Source organism: Salvia hispanica, chromosome 2 (assembly GCF_029641045.1).
Source record: "Salvia hispanica isolate PSC_SH4W2 chromosome 2, Shi_PSC_v1, whole genome shotgun sequence".
NCBI classification, from domain to species: Eukaryota; Viridiplantae; Streptophyta; class Magnoliopsida; order Lamiales; family Lamiaceae; genus Salvia; species Salvia hispanica.
In genome coordinates this window covers 18,522,613-18,540,783 of record NC_142693.1, presented here as the reverse complement: position 1 = coordinate 18,540,783, position 18,171 = coordinate 18,522,613, and the positions used below count along the sequence as shown (strand labels likewise).

The 18,171-nt window shown below is 39.3% G+C and overlaps 4 protein-coding genes across 4 annotated transcripts; 1 reads left to right on the top strand and 3 right to left on the bottom strand.

The window, feature by feature from the left end:
• Positions 1 to 284: 284 nt before the first annotated feature.
• Positions 285 to 3,939, bottom strand: LOC125220932 (disease resistance RPP13-like protein 4). Its single transcript, XM_048123063.2, has 2 exons — positions 3,118 to 3,939; positions 285 to 1,864 (listed from the first exon to the last, which is right to left on the bottom strand). The coding sequence occupies exons 1-2, from the start codon at positions 3,873 to 3,875 to the stop codon at positions 484 to 486; spliced, it is 2,139 nt and encodes a 712-aa protein (XP_047979020.1). The 5' UTR covers positions 3,876 to 3,939; the 3' UTR covers positions 285 to 483.
• A 573-nt stretch (positions 3,940 to 4,512) lies between these two features.
• LOC125220957 (PLAC8 family protein) lies at positions 4,513 to 7,683 on the bottom strand. The gene is made up of 5 exons (XM_048123085.2): positions 7,258 to 7,683; positions 6,682 to 6,745; positions 6,156 to 6,320; positions 5,130 to 5,195; positions 4,513 to 4,954 (listed from the first exon to the last, which is right to left on the bottom strand). The coding sequence occupies exons 1-5, from the start codon at positions 7,527 to 7,529 to the stop codon at positions 4,748 to 4,750; spliced, it is 774 nt and encodes a 257-aa protein (XP_047979042.2). The 5' UTR covers positions 7,530 to 7,683; the 3' UTR covers positions 4,513 to 4,747.
• Positions 7,684 to 11,315: 3,632 nt separating this feature from the next.
• On the top strand, positions 11,316 to 14,782 carry LOC125220964 (universal stress protein PHOS32-like). The gene is made up of 2 exons (XM_048123091.2): positions 11,316 to 12,473; positions 14,472 to 14,782. Exons 1-2 carry the CDS (start codon positions 11,759 to 11,761, stop codon positions 14,489 to 14,491), a joined length of 735 nt encoding a protein of 244 aa, XP_047979048.1. The 5' UTR covers positions 11,316 to 11,758; the 3' UTR covers positions 14,492 to 14,782.
• Positions 14,783 to 16,446: 1,664 nt separating this feature from the next.
• Positions 16,447 to 17,121, bottom strand: LOC125220970 (B-box zinc finger protein 32-like). The gene has a single exon (XM_048123099.2). The coding sequence runs from the start codon at positions 16,971 to 16,973 to the stop codon at positions 16,617 to 16,619; it is 357 nt and encodes a 118-aa protein (XP_047979056.1). The 5' UTR covers positions 16,974 to 17,121; the 3' UTR covers positions 16,447 to 16,616.
• Between the last annotated feature and the right edge of the window lie 1,050 nt (positions 17,122 to 18,171).

Below are 18,171 nucleotides of genomic sequence, written 5' to 3'. Positions count from 1 at the left end.
TTTTCATTCATAAGAAAAATGGTCAAATACACATACACTACATGCTTCTTTCAAATGCTTAAACGATATATACACTCCATTTAAATTTTGCCTTTGATTTTATTATCACATAGAAAAAAGATGAAGCACACAACATATGGAAGTACAGATATTGCCGGAGTTAGGACATTGAACTCCAAGCAGCCAAATAGTAGGTGATAAATCCTATCGAGCTACTAGGGTTCTTGGATTAGGGTTTGTGAAAACAAAATATACTGTAAACTTACGTGAATTTCAAAGGAAAATAAACTAAAAGGATCATTGTAATTTATTGATCATGAATTTGAATACATCATCTCTTATTTATAGTAGTAATACTTAAACCCTAGGGCTGGTTCGCTTCTCTTTTGCATTCCGGGAAAGAACCAACAAAGAAAACCCGAAACAGAGCTTTTATAATCACGCTCGACTCTTTATTCCGTTAATTGCATAAAACAAACTCTCCTAACAACAGACGGGGCAACAAGGACGCTGCGACTTCTGCCCATCTTCTTTAGGCTCGGGTCCTGCAGCCGCCTCTCCCTTCGCAGGCTCAGCTTGGCCGTTGCTCGTGTCCTTTTTCTCTGGCTCTTGGGCCGGTGGTCCCGTATCATCTCTCCTGTTCCACACCCCCTTTGCATCACAAGGGAACAAGGTAAGACTTGGGCATCTCACCTTCTCCAAATACTCCAACTTTGGAAACAATTCTTGAAGCTGCCTCCATTCCATCTCTATCTCCCCCAAATACTTGAGCCGCAGCCTCTCCACCTCCCACTCTTCCGTCACACCACCATCATCGAAGCGTTGATACTGCCCGAGATCACGAAACTTCCCCCCTCTTATGTACAGACTCTTCAGATTCTTCAAATTCTTCACCATCAGCCAATTCGGCGTCTCTTTCCTCGGGAAGCACTTGAGGTCCAGCTTCTCCAGTTTCGGCGGAAGCTTGGCCTTACCCTCCTTTTCTCCCTCTTCTCCAGGATTATCATCCCCGCCGGTGTTGGTACCAACTCCCCAAGTGATGGTCAGCTTCTTGAGAGGCTCCAGCTTCTCCATCTCCGCGACATGCTTATCCATGGGGAAACGCTTCCAGTCTGTGTAGATGCAAAGCTTTTCGAGACACTTCAGTTCATGCAAATCTCCAATCTTGCAGCCTTTGTTGTCGTCTCCTTTTTTGTCTTCGGTGACGAAGAAGCCCTTGAGCACTTTGAGGTATTTGAGGGACGACAGGCCTTTCGGCATTTTGGCTAGCAAGTAGCATTCAGACATGTCCAACTGCTTCAGCTTCTTTAGCTTCTCGATCCTCTCCGGGATCTTCTCGAGATTCGCGCAAGCCCTGAGGTCGAGCACCTCGAGGTTCGTGAGCTCGAGGATGGAGTTGTGGAGCTCGATGATGTTGGAGACGCCTTGGAGGCTAAAATACTTGACGTACTTCAAGCTCCCGAGCTTCTTGAAGAACTTGGGATCCTCCACCTCGATGTGGTGGGCCATCATGGCCTTCCATCTCCCGAGATACAAGATGTTGAGATTCTTCATCTTCTCAAACCACTCATCTATGAATTCAAGGATGTGCTCGTCCACATTCATGAGGAGGTGGAGATTTTTCAGCTCTCCGATTAGGTCGTTCACCACTTTGATTGGTTCATCCGCCTTCCTGTCATCGTTCTTTATCTTGGAATCGTCGTGCTTCTTCTTGAAATCGTCGTACGAGATCAGCCCCGACCCGCTCAAGCACGCTTGGAAGGTTTGCTTGAAGCTCTGTGTCGGACCGCCTTCTTTGCCGAAGTTGAATACCCTGGCCCTCTCGGCTAGCTCCACCAGTACCGATCGATGGAATGGGTGGAGCCTGTGAAAGATATACGGACTAGATTAGCATACTGAGCTAAGGGTAAATGGTCGAATTTGTCATATCATTTGAGTCATTTACCCAACAATGTCATGTCATTCAGGTAATTACCATTTAGTCTCCATTGTTTTCTTTTTGAAATAACATGTCATGCGAACAAATTCTGGCGATCGGAATATCAACGTGACAACCAAAATTACACTTTGATTACTCGATCAACGTTTAATTCCGATAGACCGAATTTAGTACCCATTGTTTTATTTTTTGAAATAACATGTTCACTAAAAAAGTTTTGGCAATTAGAATATCGACGTGACAACCTAAATTTCGGTTGTCACATCGAAGTTTTCGATTGCCAGAATTTTTTTAAGAACAATTTATTCCAACAAATGAAACGATGTGAATTAAATGGTACTCCCTCCGTCTCAAAAGATTGTCTCACTTTGACCGGACACGGGTTTTAAAAAATGTAATGAAAAGTGAGTCGAAAAGTTGTGGAATGTGGGTCTGGTGTGTGATCAAATATTAACTAAGTTACGGTAATAACTAATAACTAATATCAATTTTGTTTGTTAAAAACAGCAACACAAAGACATAAATTTATCAATCTTCTTGTGTAGATAAACTTATGTCTTTGTGTTGACATTTCAAATTTACATGTTGTATTGATATAATTATGTCTTTGTGTTGATAATTTTAATACACAATATTGAAAGTTACTACCTCCGTCCCTGAAAATTTGATACAGTTTACTATTTTGGTCCGTCCCTGAAAATTTGATACACTTCACTTTTACCATTTTTGGTAGTGGACTCCATATTCCACTAACTCATTCCTACTCACATTTTATTATAAAACTAATACTTTAAAAGTAGGACCCACATCCCACCAACTTTTTCAACTCACTTTCCATTACATTTCTTAAAGTCCGTGTCGGGTCAAAGTGTAGCAAATTTTGGGGGACGGAGGTAGTATTAGTTATTACTATAAATTAGTTAGCACACTAACGCAATCCATGTGGGTCCTACTTTTGTATATAGTTTTATAATAAAATGTGAGTAGGAATGAGTTAGTGAATATGTGGTCCACTACAAAAAATGGTAGAAAGTGAAATAGGACAAATTTTTGGACGGACGAAAATGAAAAAATGGAACAATCTTTGTGGAACGGAGGGAGTAATTACCTACATATTAGGTTGAATACTCTAAAAATGAGACAAAATCGACTATTTACTTAGACAAAAGAATACAAACCTGCAGCTGTTGTCACCGGGGGCGGCCTCGATAAGGAAGCCCTTGTCCATCAATTCTTTCAAGTAGTCCTCGGCGACCTCCTCGTCCTCGGCGAAGCCCTCAACGACCCACCATTGCAGCATCAGCCTCTTCTTGATGATGGCACCCTGCGGGAAAATGGACAGACAAAGCAAGCATAGCTTGAGGCGTTCCCCGAGCTTGTAGTAGCAGTCCTCGAAGTCTTTGAACTCCTTGCTCATCTCGAAGAGAGGACTCCTGTGCAGCACGGGTATCTTCTTGGGCTTCTCCCCGGAGATTCGATCCTTGATGAACTGCTCTTTTAACTGCTTGCCTTTGTGTGCTCCGATGTTGGAAGGAATGGTGAGCTTCACCTTCATCAGTTCATTTCTGAACTTTTTTAGGGTTTCTTCCAAACTCTTGTTTCTGAGGGTTTCATCCCCACCCCCCTTGATATCTTGAAAAACACTTTCGAGTGTTTTGAGATCATCGTTGAGGCGTTTGTTGTAACTGTTGAGATTCTTGGCCTCCTTGCGCATTTCTCTCAGGTCGCCTTGGATCAACTCGCGAAGGCGTGGGCTGGGGTCAGGTGGAGTTGGAGGCTGAGGTGGCGATTGCGATTCTGATTCCGTTGGCTGCTTTGTAGTCCGGCCTTTTAACCCGAGCAAGTTGCGTGCTCTCTTCCACCCTGACAATTTCACGGGGGAAGTTTGACGAGGTGGTTGGACGTTTTCGGTGCTTGGATTGCCATCGGTCGACATGATGGACCGGTGGCGAATCCTCTTTTTTTTTTCTTTTGTTGGAGAAAAATGGAAAAGGGAAATGAGCTAAAATAGGGTTTGTGGAAGAACATATGGTGATCCTTGAAGTGAGAGGAAAGGAACAGAAAAGAATTCATTCTACTTTCATCATTCACAAGTTATATACTAATACCTTACTCTTGTGCTGGGAATAGGATTGGGGTATGGAGAATCAAGTAAAGGAGTATCTACTTTATGATTCTGGTACGTAAGATACAAAAGATTATTCTATACCAATCAATATTGATGTTTACCTGCATAAGTTATAGATAGTGGGCAGACAGGTCAGTTAATCGATTAGTCGAAACTCCTAAACGTGATCACATCGTTTAGCCATTGGTCGACTAAGTGTAGCCATCACTTCTTATGGTTACACTGGCCGATATTACACGAATGCTATATAGCTGTGAAAGTAGTCGATTATCGATTAACCGAGAACTGGTCAATTCCAATTTGATTCCCAATAAACAAGTTACACTTTTTTGAGTAACTCACTCTTTATTTCCCAAGTTTTTTTTCTCTCCTTTGACATTCCCTTTTTAAGCACTATATATCAAATAAGTAAGACACAAACAACTCTGAAATTCTTGCACAGAAATTTTCTTTTAAAAGAATTATGATAATTTGCATTTACCATTGCAGTCCGACAAACAACCATCATATGTACACCAATTTCGACATCATTAAGCAGCAAGGGACTCCATATTCCCAGAATATTTGTGGAATTCCAACTATTTTCCCTCCAGTATTGGAACAATGATTCCCAGATTCTGGCACAGTTTAAAGAGACTCACTGAAGAGGCCTTCATCCCCATGTTAGAGTAGGCAGCAGTTCACACGATCCCTACCACAGAAGTCGGCAGAACAATGGCGTCGTTGGAGGTTTGTTGCATGCTGAGAAGTTGTGGGCATTTGGTTGACACAACAAAAGGTGGACATAACTCTAAGTAGGCTTTACTGTCGCTTCCCACGCATATGGTGTCCCCTCTCCCATGCCAGATTCCATCCTGGACGTTGTTCATCTCCAACGTCCTCGATTCCTGCTCAAGTTCACAAATTGTAGTGGATCAATTTTACAGCTGATGGTTGATTCTCCAATTTAGTTTGCCTTTCACATTTTATTCTTTACTGAGGAGATATGGGATGGGATTATGAATGTTATGTTTAGTGAATTTAGTCATATCCAGCGCGGAAAACAAATCTAACAGGACGGACCTGACTTAACATGCAGCTCGGACAAATAACATGGTAAATGAAGTCATCTAAGGAAGTATCACCGCCCTGCATAAGCAATATATAGTCGTATCAGCTATCAAGACTTGCAAACTCATTGTAGCGTAGCATAAAGTTTGAAACTTAAACATATGTGCAAGCGAATGAGATGTGAGCAGAAGGAAAGAGAACAGATTGTATGCAGATCAAATACCATGTAAGGAGATACACACATATCCAAATATACCCAGAAAGCAGATAAACTGTATTGTGAATAAGTATTGTTAAACAGAAAAAAAAAATTGGGAAGAACTGAGTTGTAGCCAAATGAAGAAAACCATGAGATCATTTGCAATGGCTGAGATGCCAGAATACAGAGGCTTGAAAAACAAGCAGAAAAAGTGAACAAAAAAACTAGAAATACATCAGATGATAGCAATTACAAAATATAGTAAACAAATGAAGGATTTGGAAGTAACGTAAAACAAATGGTAATGTTGTTATCCGCTGATAGTGATTTGAATTCTATTTATAAAACAAACCCCTTCCACAGCCCTCAGAGCAAATGTATTGTGCAAAGGCAAAATAAGATCTACTCCCACAGTCCCACTAACCACCCATTCCATTTTTTAATTCAATTGAATTGAATAAAGCGATATGAGGAACAATTAACAGATACTACTAAACAAATACAATCATAAAGAATGGAGCAAGTTGTATATCTCATATGGTTTTTTCACTTTCTCCACCATTTACATTTCTCAAGCCTATCTGATGTTGTGCACTTTTGTAGGAGTATTACTTATTTTGCTTCCTAGTGACTATTGCCCCAAAACCTTTTCATTTTTGCCAGGGTGTCAGAGGAACGGTGTTTGGTACAAGTATGAATCAACTAAAAAGAATACTGCCAATATGGGAAATATCAATCATAACAAATCACCACATGGGTAAAAGACTAAATTCTGAAATCATTGAAACAGAAATGATATAACCGCCAGGTAGAAAACGGGTTTAGAAGACAATGCTTACTTTTATATTGAACTTCTTCTTTATTTGTATGCGGTAATATCCCATATATGTTCCAACTGAGAGAGCGAATGACATAGCCAAATAGAGAAAGTAGCATTTTCTGGTTATTGTGAACGCTAGCAGGTTGAAAAGGGCAATGACAAGAAGAATCAAGTGGACAGATCCCTGCAAAAATACATACAAACTCAATACTCAACAATGAAAGAAACTCTTTTTCAGAAATACTAAACACGCATAAATAGCAATGTCAAAGAATGGACTCCTAAAGAGTTTTTACTCCTTCACTGGTTAACTGAATCCCCCCCACCCCACCCCCCACGAAAATGGATCCAGATTTATCGGTTACTTACAAAATAAACTTACTAGTTAACTATTTGAAGAAAATCAAGACCCTTCCACACAATTTCTTCATGATATTCAGATTCTTGCATAGGCTAATTCGGACTGTCACATTATTAAGTACATTTGCACACTCCAAATGGTAAGTTGAATACAAACGCTTCAAAGGAAAGAACTGTGCATTTACCTGAAGAAAACAAGAACCAAATCCTGCTCGTTTCATATTCTTGCCAAATCTGTAACAGGGGCAACTGCAACAAATGGCAATCCACAGAAAGAACAGCACATTAATGACTCCAAAAGCTAATTTTCAACCCACTTAATGAAGAGATATAAAGCAAGATTTGTCGGAGTTGACTCTTGTCTTAAAGTTCACCACTAAAGTTTAAGATTTTACCACCTTAAATAGTTTAAATTGCCTCATATCTCTAATCCAAATATGGTAAACAAGAAAATCACATCACCCCAATGAAGATATTTTTGCTCCTCTTAGTGATAATCAAGAGAAATGGAATAAAAGGCAAAGAAATTTGCTGAAACAGTAGTAAGCGTTGAATTGACGCCAAAATCAGAACGTCCATTTCCAAAATCAAATCACAAACAAAAGAAAACGACATCAAAATTAACAGAAAGAAGAATCCAATTCACCGTACAAGAACTCAGAAAAAAAGCTTCCCAATTTATCAGAACCCAAAACCCTAAAAAAAGGAATTTTCCCCCAAAATTGGATAAATGAAAAGGTGGCTAAGGACGAGAAAAGTACCATAACGATTGAAGAGCGAGGCGTCGATCATCCAAACAGTCGTAAAAGAGCTCACCTTCCCACATTCTATGGACTCCGCCTCCATATCCAAGCTCATCCTCCTCATCTCCGTTGAGCTTCCCCCATTTCCCCTGCTGCGCCTGCATCGCCACGGTCGAGCACAGCATGTCGAAATCCAACACAGAAACCTCCTCGCTCAGCAGCCTCTCCTCCTCCTCCTCCCCCGCCGCCGCCGCCGCCTGCTCGCCGCCTCTCCTCTCCAGCTCCGTCATAATCGAATTCGCCTCTGCCGGTAATCGATTGATTAAGCAGAGAAAAAGGCGAATTGATTTGGGGGTTGTTGAATCAAACAACAACAAAATAATGGAGAGGGATTGAATGGGGGTATAAAGGCAAGCAGCTAAAGAATGGTTGAATGCTGGTTGGCGCCACTTCCATTGATGGTGGGCCAACGGATATATTAAAGGCGCTCCGACCACCACGCAATTTTGGGGGTTTTATAATTATTAATTATTCCTCTTTTTCTCTTTAATTCATCATAAATCTTTTCCTTCTTTATCTAATTCACTCAATTAGATTCATTGCAAATAACTGACTCATTTTTTTTCAATCTTCCTTCTTTGCTAATTGTGTCAATTTGATTTATTGCTATTAACTGTCTCATTTTATTTTTCCATCTAGAATCAATGCTAGGAGATTGATTTTATTAATTTACTTATAAATTTGAATAAATCAAATATGTAAAACTTAAATTCACATTTCACTAATTTTATTCAAATTGTTGACAGTATTAAAACAGATAAAAAAATATATTTCTTTTGTTAATAAGTCAAACCTTGATATGGAATATATACCATATGAAAAGAAGAGAAATGATGTACTATAGTATTTATTTATTTAATATATAGTTTAATTTCAACATTTTAATAACTGTATTCATATTGTTAGTTTAACAAACTACATGAAAGCCAAAACTGATTTATTCATTTATTTCAAAGTTATAAAAATATAAATAGATTGTGCTTTTTTACGTAATTTGAATAATTAATAATATTAATAACAGTAATGTTTAATCAAAATAAATAATTTTTGATAGTTGTATATAGGGTTTAGGTAGTAGTCAGACACCACAATATGATCTGTAAATATAATATGATTGGATAAGTATGATTGTTGGTGCATGTATTATTTGGCGCATCATAATAATTGTGGATGTGACGCAGATTGTTGGCTGGTGATTGTGCGTTTTCATTATGCATTCGGCTGGGTCAACTATGGATCACTACAAATTAACATTCTTGCCCTTTTTATATACGCATGTGTATATATAATGATACGTTTCTTTCTTGTGGTAACTTGAAATTGATTGCATGATTAAACTAATGTAATTGACTATTGTCATAATAGGTTATAGAATCCTTGTAATGTAAACTGGTATTGACTGTTTAAAGAACATCATATGTATATACAGAAATTATTTGTGTGTATGAATAAATCTGATTGTAAAATTGGTAACGAGAAACATTTCATCAATTAAGTTGCGCCTCATCGTCGAGAGTTAGTAAGATATTTCTACTCCATTTAATATGTTCAAAGTTCATATCATAACGAAGTAATTGGACAATCATTAGTAACCTTGTTAATTTGATAAACAAAATCAATCTTAACGTATATACCATTATGATGATAAAAGTTGGTGTTAAGATATCCACAATGTTGTCATGGTAATTAGTCTCGTTTCGGTCAAAACTTTATTTTCAGCTGCCATGTTATCATCTTTCATTTCAATCAGAATACCACAATGCATCCCCTCGCTTCCCACTTAGAAGCCCCACTGCTGACGCCCAATGCAAGGGCAACCCTCGCTTTTGGAGAGAGAAGCGAGGGGATGCATCACAAATGATCATATTTCCAACTTCCACAAGATTGTGGCAATTATTACTTCGTACTCCCTCCAACCCTTAAAAATAGTTTTATTTTTCAATTTTGGCCTGTCACACAAAAATAGTCTCTTTATATTTTTGACAAGCCTTTTCTCCCTTATAAGAGCATCTCCAATGGTCGGCTAGCGACCGGCTAGCCGATTGGCGGCGCTGGCCGATCGGCTAGCCGAACCATTGGAGGCGGCTAGCCGGAAATCGGCGGGCCGATCGGCGTGGGCTGGCCGATGCGCTGGCCGCCATTGTGGCGGCCCGATCGGCTAGCATCGGGGAGGAGGTCCGGAAGGGGTGGGAGCGCATCGGGGCCGCGGTCGGCCGTTTTTCGGCGTTGTACGCCAACGCCCTCCGTCAGCTCACTAGTGGGCAGAATGAGGAGGATGCCCGGAGGATAGTCGAGAGTCAGTTCCCCTTGGCGGGGACGTACAAGGAGTTCCACTTCTGGGAGTGTTTTTTGTTGCTGAAGGACTCCGAGAAGTTCCGTGCGGGGTGCGACGCTGGGTGGCCGAAGAAGCAGAGACTGAACTATACCGGCGACTACAACGGCAGCAGCGGCGGATCCCACGACCTCCCCCTGGATGCTGAGGAGTTTCCATCCCCTCCTTCATTTGCTGGTCGCCCCCGCCCGGTTGGACAGAAGCGGGCGCAACGGGCTGCGAGGGGCGGATCCCCCCTATCGCCCCGCGAGGTCCAGTCCTCCGCCCTCCCACCCGCCGCCCCACTCGAGTACACTCTCCATTCGCGTAACCAAACGCGGGCTCAGATGTACAAGGTCTTCCAAGATTGGAGGACCGCCACTGACCCCATGGAGAAGATGTTTCTTCACTCGATGCTCGAGAGCATGCGGGTTGATTTGGATGTCGCGAGGGCACGGCTAGGGGGTTCCGACGTGGGCTCACGGGTAGCGGCAGCGGCGGCGGCGACGGCGACGGCGATGAGGAGTAGAGAGTGGCGGGGCTCGTGTGTGGAAGCCCTTTTTTAAAAAAAAAAACATGTACTTTTTTTTAAATCTTTGTACTTTTTTTGAATGGAATGGATTAATTTTCCGGTATATGTGTCGTAAATTTAATTCCGTAATTTAATCGTAATTTTAATTCCGTAAATGTAGTATATTTTGAATTATTTTTATTGCGGCTGGCCTATGGCTGGCCTAAATCTGATGTGGCAGGTAGATTTTTTAGAGCTGCTGACGTGGCAGGGGAGAGAATGGCTAGCTTATTGCTGGCCTATTGCTGGCCTATGTAGCATTGGAGATGCTTAGAGCATCTCCAATGTCGGCTAGCCAACCGGCTAGCCGATTCGCGTCGCTAGCCGGTCGGTTAGCCGAACCATTGCAGCAGGCCAGCCGAAAATCGGCGAGAAAAGCGGCGTGGGCTAGCCGATTCGGGTGCGCTGGCCGATGCGCTGGCCGCCATTGTGGCGTGCCAATCGACCAGCGATCGGCCAGCGCTATTTTTTAATTTTTTTTTTAAATTTTTGAAAAACTATATAATGTATTTTTTTTAATGTTTTTTTATGAATTTTTTTAATTATGTAATTTTTAAATAGGCACACGGATTCAAGGCATACTAACATTTTTTAAGTATTTTTTTTATTAAATTAGTGACGAGTAGAGTGGGGCGGTGGCTCGTGTGTGGAAGCCTGGATTTTTTTTTATTATGTAATTTTTTTGATTTTTAGTTAATGTACTTTTTTTTATTTAAATAAAATTAACGAATTTTTCCCGTATATGTGTCGTAAATTTAATTCCGTAATTTAATCGTAATTTTAATTCCGTAAATGTAGTATTTTTTGAATTATTTTTATTGCGGCTGGCCTATGACTGACCTAAATCTGATGTAGTAGATGGATTTTTAGTACTGCTAACATGACAGGGAGAGAGAGTGGCTGATCTATGGCTGGCCTATTTAATTGGAGATGCTCTAAGGTGAGCCTAATTCTCCATTAACAATATTTCACATTAAAATATGTGCCGTAGTCTTTACTTTTATAAATCGGGGGGAGTATTTAAATTTGAAAACTACAACTAAAATACCTAAATTAAAACTACAATCTAATCAAATCCCATTTTCTCTGAACCTGCATTGCTAGTTGCTTCAAACTTCAAAGCCATTGAGTCCGTAAGATTCCACCCAATGGAGTAGATTTTTTCCATGAAAGTTGTGTGTGAAGATGATCACTTGAATCCAATTGTGACAAAATTGTGCATTTTCAATTGGATTGCAAGTTGGGGAATATAGTATTGTCTTCTTCAAATGGATAACCTTTAACTGTGACTCGTCAATGTCGGGGTGCTACTTTCTTCTGCCACGCATCCTCTTTAGCCCATCCCCATCCAAATCCCTACTTTGTCCTTCCTTCCTCAGTCCAATCTAACTCAAATCGTTGTAAATTTTCATTCTTGATTCACCTAAATTAAAGATTTCAATTTTAATTTCATACCTTTCTTCCTCGGTAGCTAATTCACAGTCATCAAATTTTCAATCGCTGTTTACTGTTTGCTTACTAATCAAAACCCTCACAAACCCTAATTCCAATTTTCCCCCAAATCAGAGCTTCACTGCATGGCATCACCACACAGCAATCGGAAGGAAAACGACCGCCCCGCCGCCGCCGTTCTCCACCAGCCGGCCTCCCCCCGCTTCCCTCCCGGGACCCCCACCTCCGGCGCCCAGCGCAAGGTCGCGATCGCCGTCGATCTCAGCGATGAGAGCGCCCACGCCGTGAAGTGGGCCGTCCAGAACTACCTCCGCCCCGGCGACGCCGTGATCCTCCTCCACGTGCGCCCCACCTCCGTCCTCTACGGTGCCGATTGGGGCGCCGTGGACGTCTCCGCCGACGCCGCCGACGACGAGAGGTCGCAGCAGAAGCTGGAGGACGATTTCGACAATTTCACCACGAGCAAAGCGGATGACCTGGCGCAGCCGCTGGTGGAGGCGGCGATTCCGTTCAAGATCCATATTGTGAAGGATCACGACATGAAGGAGAGGCTGTGCCTGGAGGTGGAGAGGCTGGGGCTTAGTGCTGTGATCATGGGGAGCAGGGGATTCGGGGCGTCGAGGAGGGGGAGTAAAGGGAGGCTGGGGAGTGTGAGTGATTACTGCGTGCATCACTGTGTGTGCCCAGTGGTTGTGGTGAGGTTTCCCGATGAGAGAGATGCGGATTCTGATGATGTAAATGGGGGTTCGGGGAAGGCGCTGGATACGGATATCTCGGCTCTGCAACCGGTGCCGGAGGAGGAGGAGCCGCTCTTTCTTGATGCTTCTGATCATAATGCAGGTGAAGTACAATCACTGAATCAGTTCACTTTTTGGATGCGATGAGGATTCGTTCTTTGTTTTATCTCGGGTTAGGACTTAGGACATAGGATTGCATCAACCTATGCAACTTTTTATTTATATACTGTGCATAGTGGAAGTCAAGCAATTAGAAGAAGCTAATTTCGTTTCAAGATTGAATATGATTCGACTTTGATATGTATAGTTGGCCGGGATGAGTATTCGTAATGGGAAAGTGGGAAAAGTTGCGAGTTGCATTTGAAGTAAGACCTTGATTTCTTAGAGTGAGGCTGAGAGTTAGTATTACCTGAGCTGAATAGAAGTTTAGATGGAGAAATCTCATAGGTGCCTAAGGTTATTAAGGCCTGTGAATCTTAGTAGAATCAAGTTCCCTGCTGATTGAAATAATGGACGTAAGCCGATGAGATTGTAGGATATTTGCAGACGTAAAATCAGAATGCCAATTTTATTTTTCTCCTGGATATTGTGTTTGTGTCTGACCTCTTAATCTACTCATGGCACCAACAAAAGTATTGAATGGTGTTTATGTTTACTGTGTTAGTACTCCAACATTTCTGAAAATTATATAATGCGTGCGCTGGTTTACAGGCCGATAACCAAACAAGCATGTTTATGCGTAGAAGTTGATTTAGAAGAGTGATAACTACCTGTTTCAGATTTGAATTTTTTATCTCGTGTTCGTGTAACTTTTTAGAGGATGGCCACATTGGGCAAACAGTTGGGTTAAGCTTTTAAAGAAAAGAGTAGACTGATATTCATGTCTAGCTACAAAATAATGAGTCATCAGTAGATTTGCCAAGGAAATATGTCTTAGCACAAAAGGAGATATCTGTAAACTGCACACTCTAACTCTCTAAGGCTTTCTTGAACTAAATTTAGTTGAATGTAGCTATATAGTATTGGGTTCACTCTCTAATAGCTATTCATGACCTGAGTGAAGGCAATAATAATTGACTCATGTAGTGTTATCTGCTTTTATAATTTGGCTTGCTGTAGCGAAAAATATTTGGTAACAGCCATAAAAATGCATATTGAACTCAAGGTGGTGTTGTAGTTGTTGGAGAAACCAATATGTCTTAATAATGGAGTATAAAAAAACTATTTGAAGATTAGACTTCTTTTGGAGATTAGAATCCTGATACTATTGAGATTCTCCTAAAATGATAAAGCTTGAAATAAGCAAGAGCTGTCAAGACTTGGAGATTTGGTCTCAAAAGTTGATTGAAGTTGAACTATATTGTCTTTTGTACACAATCAGATTGAAGAGAAGGCATGTCGCTTTATTGTTATGACATGTTGAGTAATATACATGGTCAGAGTTATACCACAAGTAGTTAGATTTTGCTTATGAAATGATCTGATTCATTCCTGGTACTTCAGAACAAACTAATTTTAATCAGCAATAAATTATAAAAATTTGTCCAAATTTCCAAAACATTTTGAGTTAGAGATATATCAGGTAAACTGGCATAAACCATAGATGACATGATTGTGAATAGCCCAAAGAATCTAATATGTGCAATATATACATGCTTCGAATTGAATATTGAAGGGATTTTTCTACTAGATTATCTAGAAAACACCATATGTGATGATTGCTAATCTAATGCTTGTTCTTCGCTGCATGACAACATCATATCATGTTTTGTCAATTTATTGCCTGTCTCAATGAACCAACCAAGCCTTTCTGACCTTGTTCATATACTTTTAGTATAAATGCTTTAAGAGAAAAGTAAACGTTAACAATTGTTACTGATGTTTATGAGTGTTTTTAGAATTGATAAGTGGAGGGGTGATGAAGGCCTTTATTGCTTGACCGGAACCTAATGGGTAGGGAAGGGAAGGGAAATTGGCATGTAGTTTTAGTTATCGTGTTTTTCCATGGCTTTCTCAATCTTAGAGACTACTTTATGCTATGTTCCTCCCTCTATGAATGATTTAGTCCCGAGCTAAGTTCATTAGGTTTTGCACGATGCAGATGTGGAGAAGATCTCTTGAGCTGGTGATTGGAGAGGGCTTGTTTTCCTGAGACGGCGTTCATCATGGATACTTGTTTGTGTGAGAGAAGCTGAGTACTTCATTCGGCTTATCCTTTGGCTGCTGTATGTTGTTTCTGTGAAGGCTGAATGATCATCATTGTTGATGAGTTTCCTTCCTATGTTTTAGATACTGAGAATGGTCATGCTATCGATGTGATGTAAGCTATCTTCCTGACTTCTTCGCAGACACATCTTCCAGTTTCATATACTCATCTAATGGCGATCATACTGAAACCATCTATTTTCTCTATGTTATGTGCCTCATTCTGGTGTGTATTAGTGGATAATATATACTCCCTCCATCTGTCATTAGTAATCTCATTTGAATTTGACAAGCGTTTTAAGAAATATAAAAGAAAGTGAGTGAAAAAAGAAAGTGGGACGTGAAATTCATTTTTATATAGTAGTTTTATAATAGGACGTGAGTGGAATGAGCTAGTGGGAAGTGAGGTGAATCTACCATTAATAGTAAAAGTGAACTGGGATTTCTAATGGTGGATGGACTAATATAGTAAATCGGGATTTCTAATGACGGACGGAGGGAATAATACTAATTTAACTATGTGGGATGTAAGTTGCTTGAGCTAAAACTGTTGTTGGCATGGTTTGGATGTTGTCTTTGGACAGAAGAATCTGGGACTGGAATCTTCACAAGCATAAACGTTAGTACTATTCAGTAGTAGATCAATTTGGACATCAGACCACAACCACGAGAAAATTTTAATTTAGAAAATTTAATAATCCATATTCATCAATCGTAACTGTACGGCTTAGTTATTTTTGACGCCGTACACATGTGCAGTCGGTATCATCCAACAGTTCTGGTTTTTCTAATCAAAATTTTAAAAAATACACTTATTTCATATTCCTCATTATTCCAAATAATAGTCGTCTTTTTCTATTTTAGTTCGTTATAAAATTAGTTCATTTTTAATTTTAACAAGTTCATTCTCTACTAACACCACTTCACTTACTTCCTTTTTCTAATTTTTGTTATAAATTATAAATTATGTATTAAAATTTGTACCGTCTTCAAAGTTTTTATTTTTTTTTATGAAAACAGTGAACAAAGGTGTTTTATTAATGTTTAAGCTTTTAAACCAGGCAGAATTGCGAATTAGAGACCGAGAATCATATGTATAGAGAAAATCACAGAAAAGATTAAATTGGATACTAATTAATTATGTACTAAAATAAATCGGGTTTAGTGACCCTAATTATATTATTTAAAGGTTTATAAGATGTTGGATCATATTGTGTTGTTAATAGAAGTAGTGCAAGTGTGCAACTTGTAAATTGTAGCATAATGGGGTGTTGTGTTAAGCACGTGAACGTGTCGGTGGCACTCTTATTTTACACTCTCCTTAATCCATAATTAAGATATAATACCAATAGTTTATAGTCTTTGGTATCCATTAATGACCCAAATTCCAATCTAACCTCAAATCTCTTAATCACATCCAGGGACGGCTAAGACAGCCATAGGCTCTTACACCAAGAATTCAACCTTAATAATCCAAATGTCAAACATATCCATCTTTCCTTCAAAATCAATTCAAATGTGACAGATGTAGGATGAGAAATCCATGTTTGTGTGAGGCTAGATTCATGCACATTCCCAGCTTCAATTGGCATTACATGATTGATTGATGTTGAAGCTTTAAGCATTCATCAATTTAGGACCGTTCAAACGCTTCTCCCTCTCCATTGGTTGATTCCACGTGGACTTTTGTTTCCTTTTTCGTCTCTATTGATAATCCTAGTGGAAGATTCCTATTTTATGCTACTTTGAAATTAAAAAGAATCAAGGACATCAATCGTGCCACCACACCATCAAAGATATTAGTTGTGATCTTGATACAATGTTAACACATTTTCCCATCCACAAGTATTTTGAAGTGCTTGTAATTAGGATTCTTGAACAATTAAGCATAACATTAATTAAAGTGATTAAATTAAGTACAATCTTGGTGGTTGCTCTAAACTATTACAACAAGTCACTGAGTCAATAATACACATGAAAAACATGGTTAATTAAGCCAAAGTTGTTGTCTTCATCTTGTGCTATCACCACATCCATGATCTCATCTTTTTGCCTTGGCGGAGGAAGTCGAGGAAGCCGAGGCGAAAGGGGGAGGCAAAGACAACGGCACAACTTGGTTTTCGCTATCACTGTCTTTGTCATCTTCATCTTCATCCTCATCTTCGTCTCTCTGGCCATTGGCACAGGCCTCACAGACAGAGACCGTGGGGCCTAGCCTAGGGCCAGAGCCGGTCCATGGAGTCGGAGACTGGCAGGCGTGGCAGAGGAGAGTTCTCGTGTGCTTCGCCACAAGGAAGTTCGCGGTGTGAACCCTCAAATCGCAAGTCCAGCACAGGCTCGCTTCGTCGGATTCACAGTACATTCTTGCCACCTTGTTGCACAGCTCACATTTCTTCATTTCTTCTCTTTTTAAATCTCAAGATTGAAGAAATTGGCGTTGGAATTGGAGAAATGGAATGCAAGTTGCTGTCTGATTTTTTATTAGGCTACTTATATATGGAATGTGGTGTAGAAGCAAGTTGTCTTTTTTTTATTTTGTCTTTTTTCCTTCACTTTTTTGGGGCTGCGACATGTATTATTGGAATTTGAGATCAACTTAGTAGAAAGGTCACCAGAGCTTACTTTGCATTTGCAACTTACCAAAAAAATTTAGAGGGTTTATAAGGTAATCATGTGAAGAAATAAAGGACTATGGCCTATGGGGGTGTGCTAAGTTGTTTTTGCAGGTGACTTCAAAAAATATTTTTTTAATAGTTACTAAAGAACAAGGTGTTATGGCCGCGTGTAATGAAATAGTAAGAGATATTATACTTAATGCATGTGCAGTGGCATATCCAGGATTTTTGATTTGGGGTATAACAAATAATACTATGAGTTTGAAAATTTGGACAATCTTTTTCATTCTCTTAAATACGAATACCTTGTATTGACGCGAATATAATGACTAAACAAGAAATCATATAGTTTTAAAATAGATTTTTTGAACGTAAAATATTGGAGTAAAGTTTCAATTATTTTTTATAGATAAATATTTTTTAGATGTGAAACTTGTCATCATAAAATTTAAGCAAATTGACAATTATTTTTTTTTAAATAATTTTTTTAATAAATATCTCATGTATATGATTATTACTACAAAATAGATAAAATAGTTTGAAAATAACTTTTTTTAAAATTATTTGAGAATTGAGAATTTGATCAAGAGGAATATAAACTTATTGTTTCAATTGTTTTAGCAAACAGAAAAGATAATACATTTATTTTCCAATTTTTTTGTTAAAACTAAATAAAACAATAAATCTATAGTTTTAAAAAACAAAATAAAAAAGAAGAAGTAATAAACGGCTATGTATATAGAACTTTTAATTGCTTTAATAAAACAAAACATGAAAAGAAAAGTAGATAAATTGTTTTAACAAAACAAAAGAATTAAGATAAGTAATATACGTAATACTAAGTAGAATAGAATAAAACATGAAACGAGGGTAAAGAAATTAAAACAGCAGCGCGCAAGGACTCGAACTTTGAACCTCCATATATTAAAGTCTACATGGCCTCCTCCCATATAATTGTTTTAATTGCATGTATACTGATAT

Bases quoted from the DNA above. Each gene is read 5' to 3' on its own strand.
- LOC125220932 (XM_048123063.2), bottom strand. From the start codon at position 3,875: ATGTCGACCGATGGCAATCCAAGCACCGAAAACGTCCAACCACCTCGT. The intron at 1,865-3,117 runs GTTTGTATTCTT...TATCTTTCACAG, and splicing joins CCCGGTGACAACAGCTGCAG to GCTCCACCCATTCCATCGAT.
- LOC125220957 (XM_048123085.2), bottom strand. From the start codon at position 7,529: ATGACGGAGCTGGAGAGGAGAGGCGGCGAGCAGGCGGCGGCGGCGGCG. The intron at 5,196-6,155 runs GTAAGCATTGTC...TTGCTTATGCAG, and splicing joins AGAAGAAGTTCAATATAAAA to GGCGGTGATACTTCCTTAGA. The intron at 4,955-5,129 runs GTCCGTCCTGTT...GAACTTGAGCAG, and splicing joins CGAGCTGCATGTTAAGTCAG to GAATCGAGGACGTTGGAGAT.
- LOC125220964 (XM_048123091.2), top strand. From the start codon at position 11,759: ATGGCATCACCACACAGCAATCGGAAGGAAAACGACCGCCCCGCCGCC. The intron at 12,474-14,471 runs GTGAAGTACAAT...TGCACGATGCAG, and splicing joins TGCTTCTGATCATAATGCAG to ATGTGGAGAAGATCTCTTGA.
- LOC125220970 (XM_048123099.2), bottom strand. From the start codon at position 16,973: ATGAAGAAATGTGAGCTGTGCAACAAGGTGGCAAGAATGTACTGTGAA.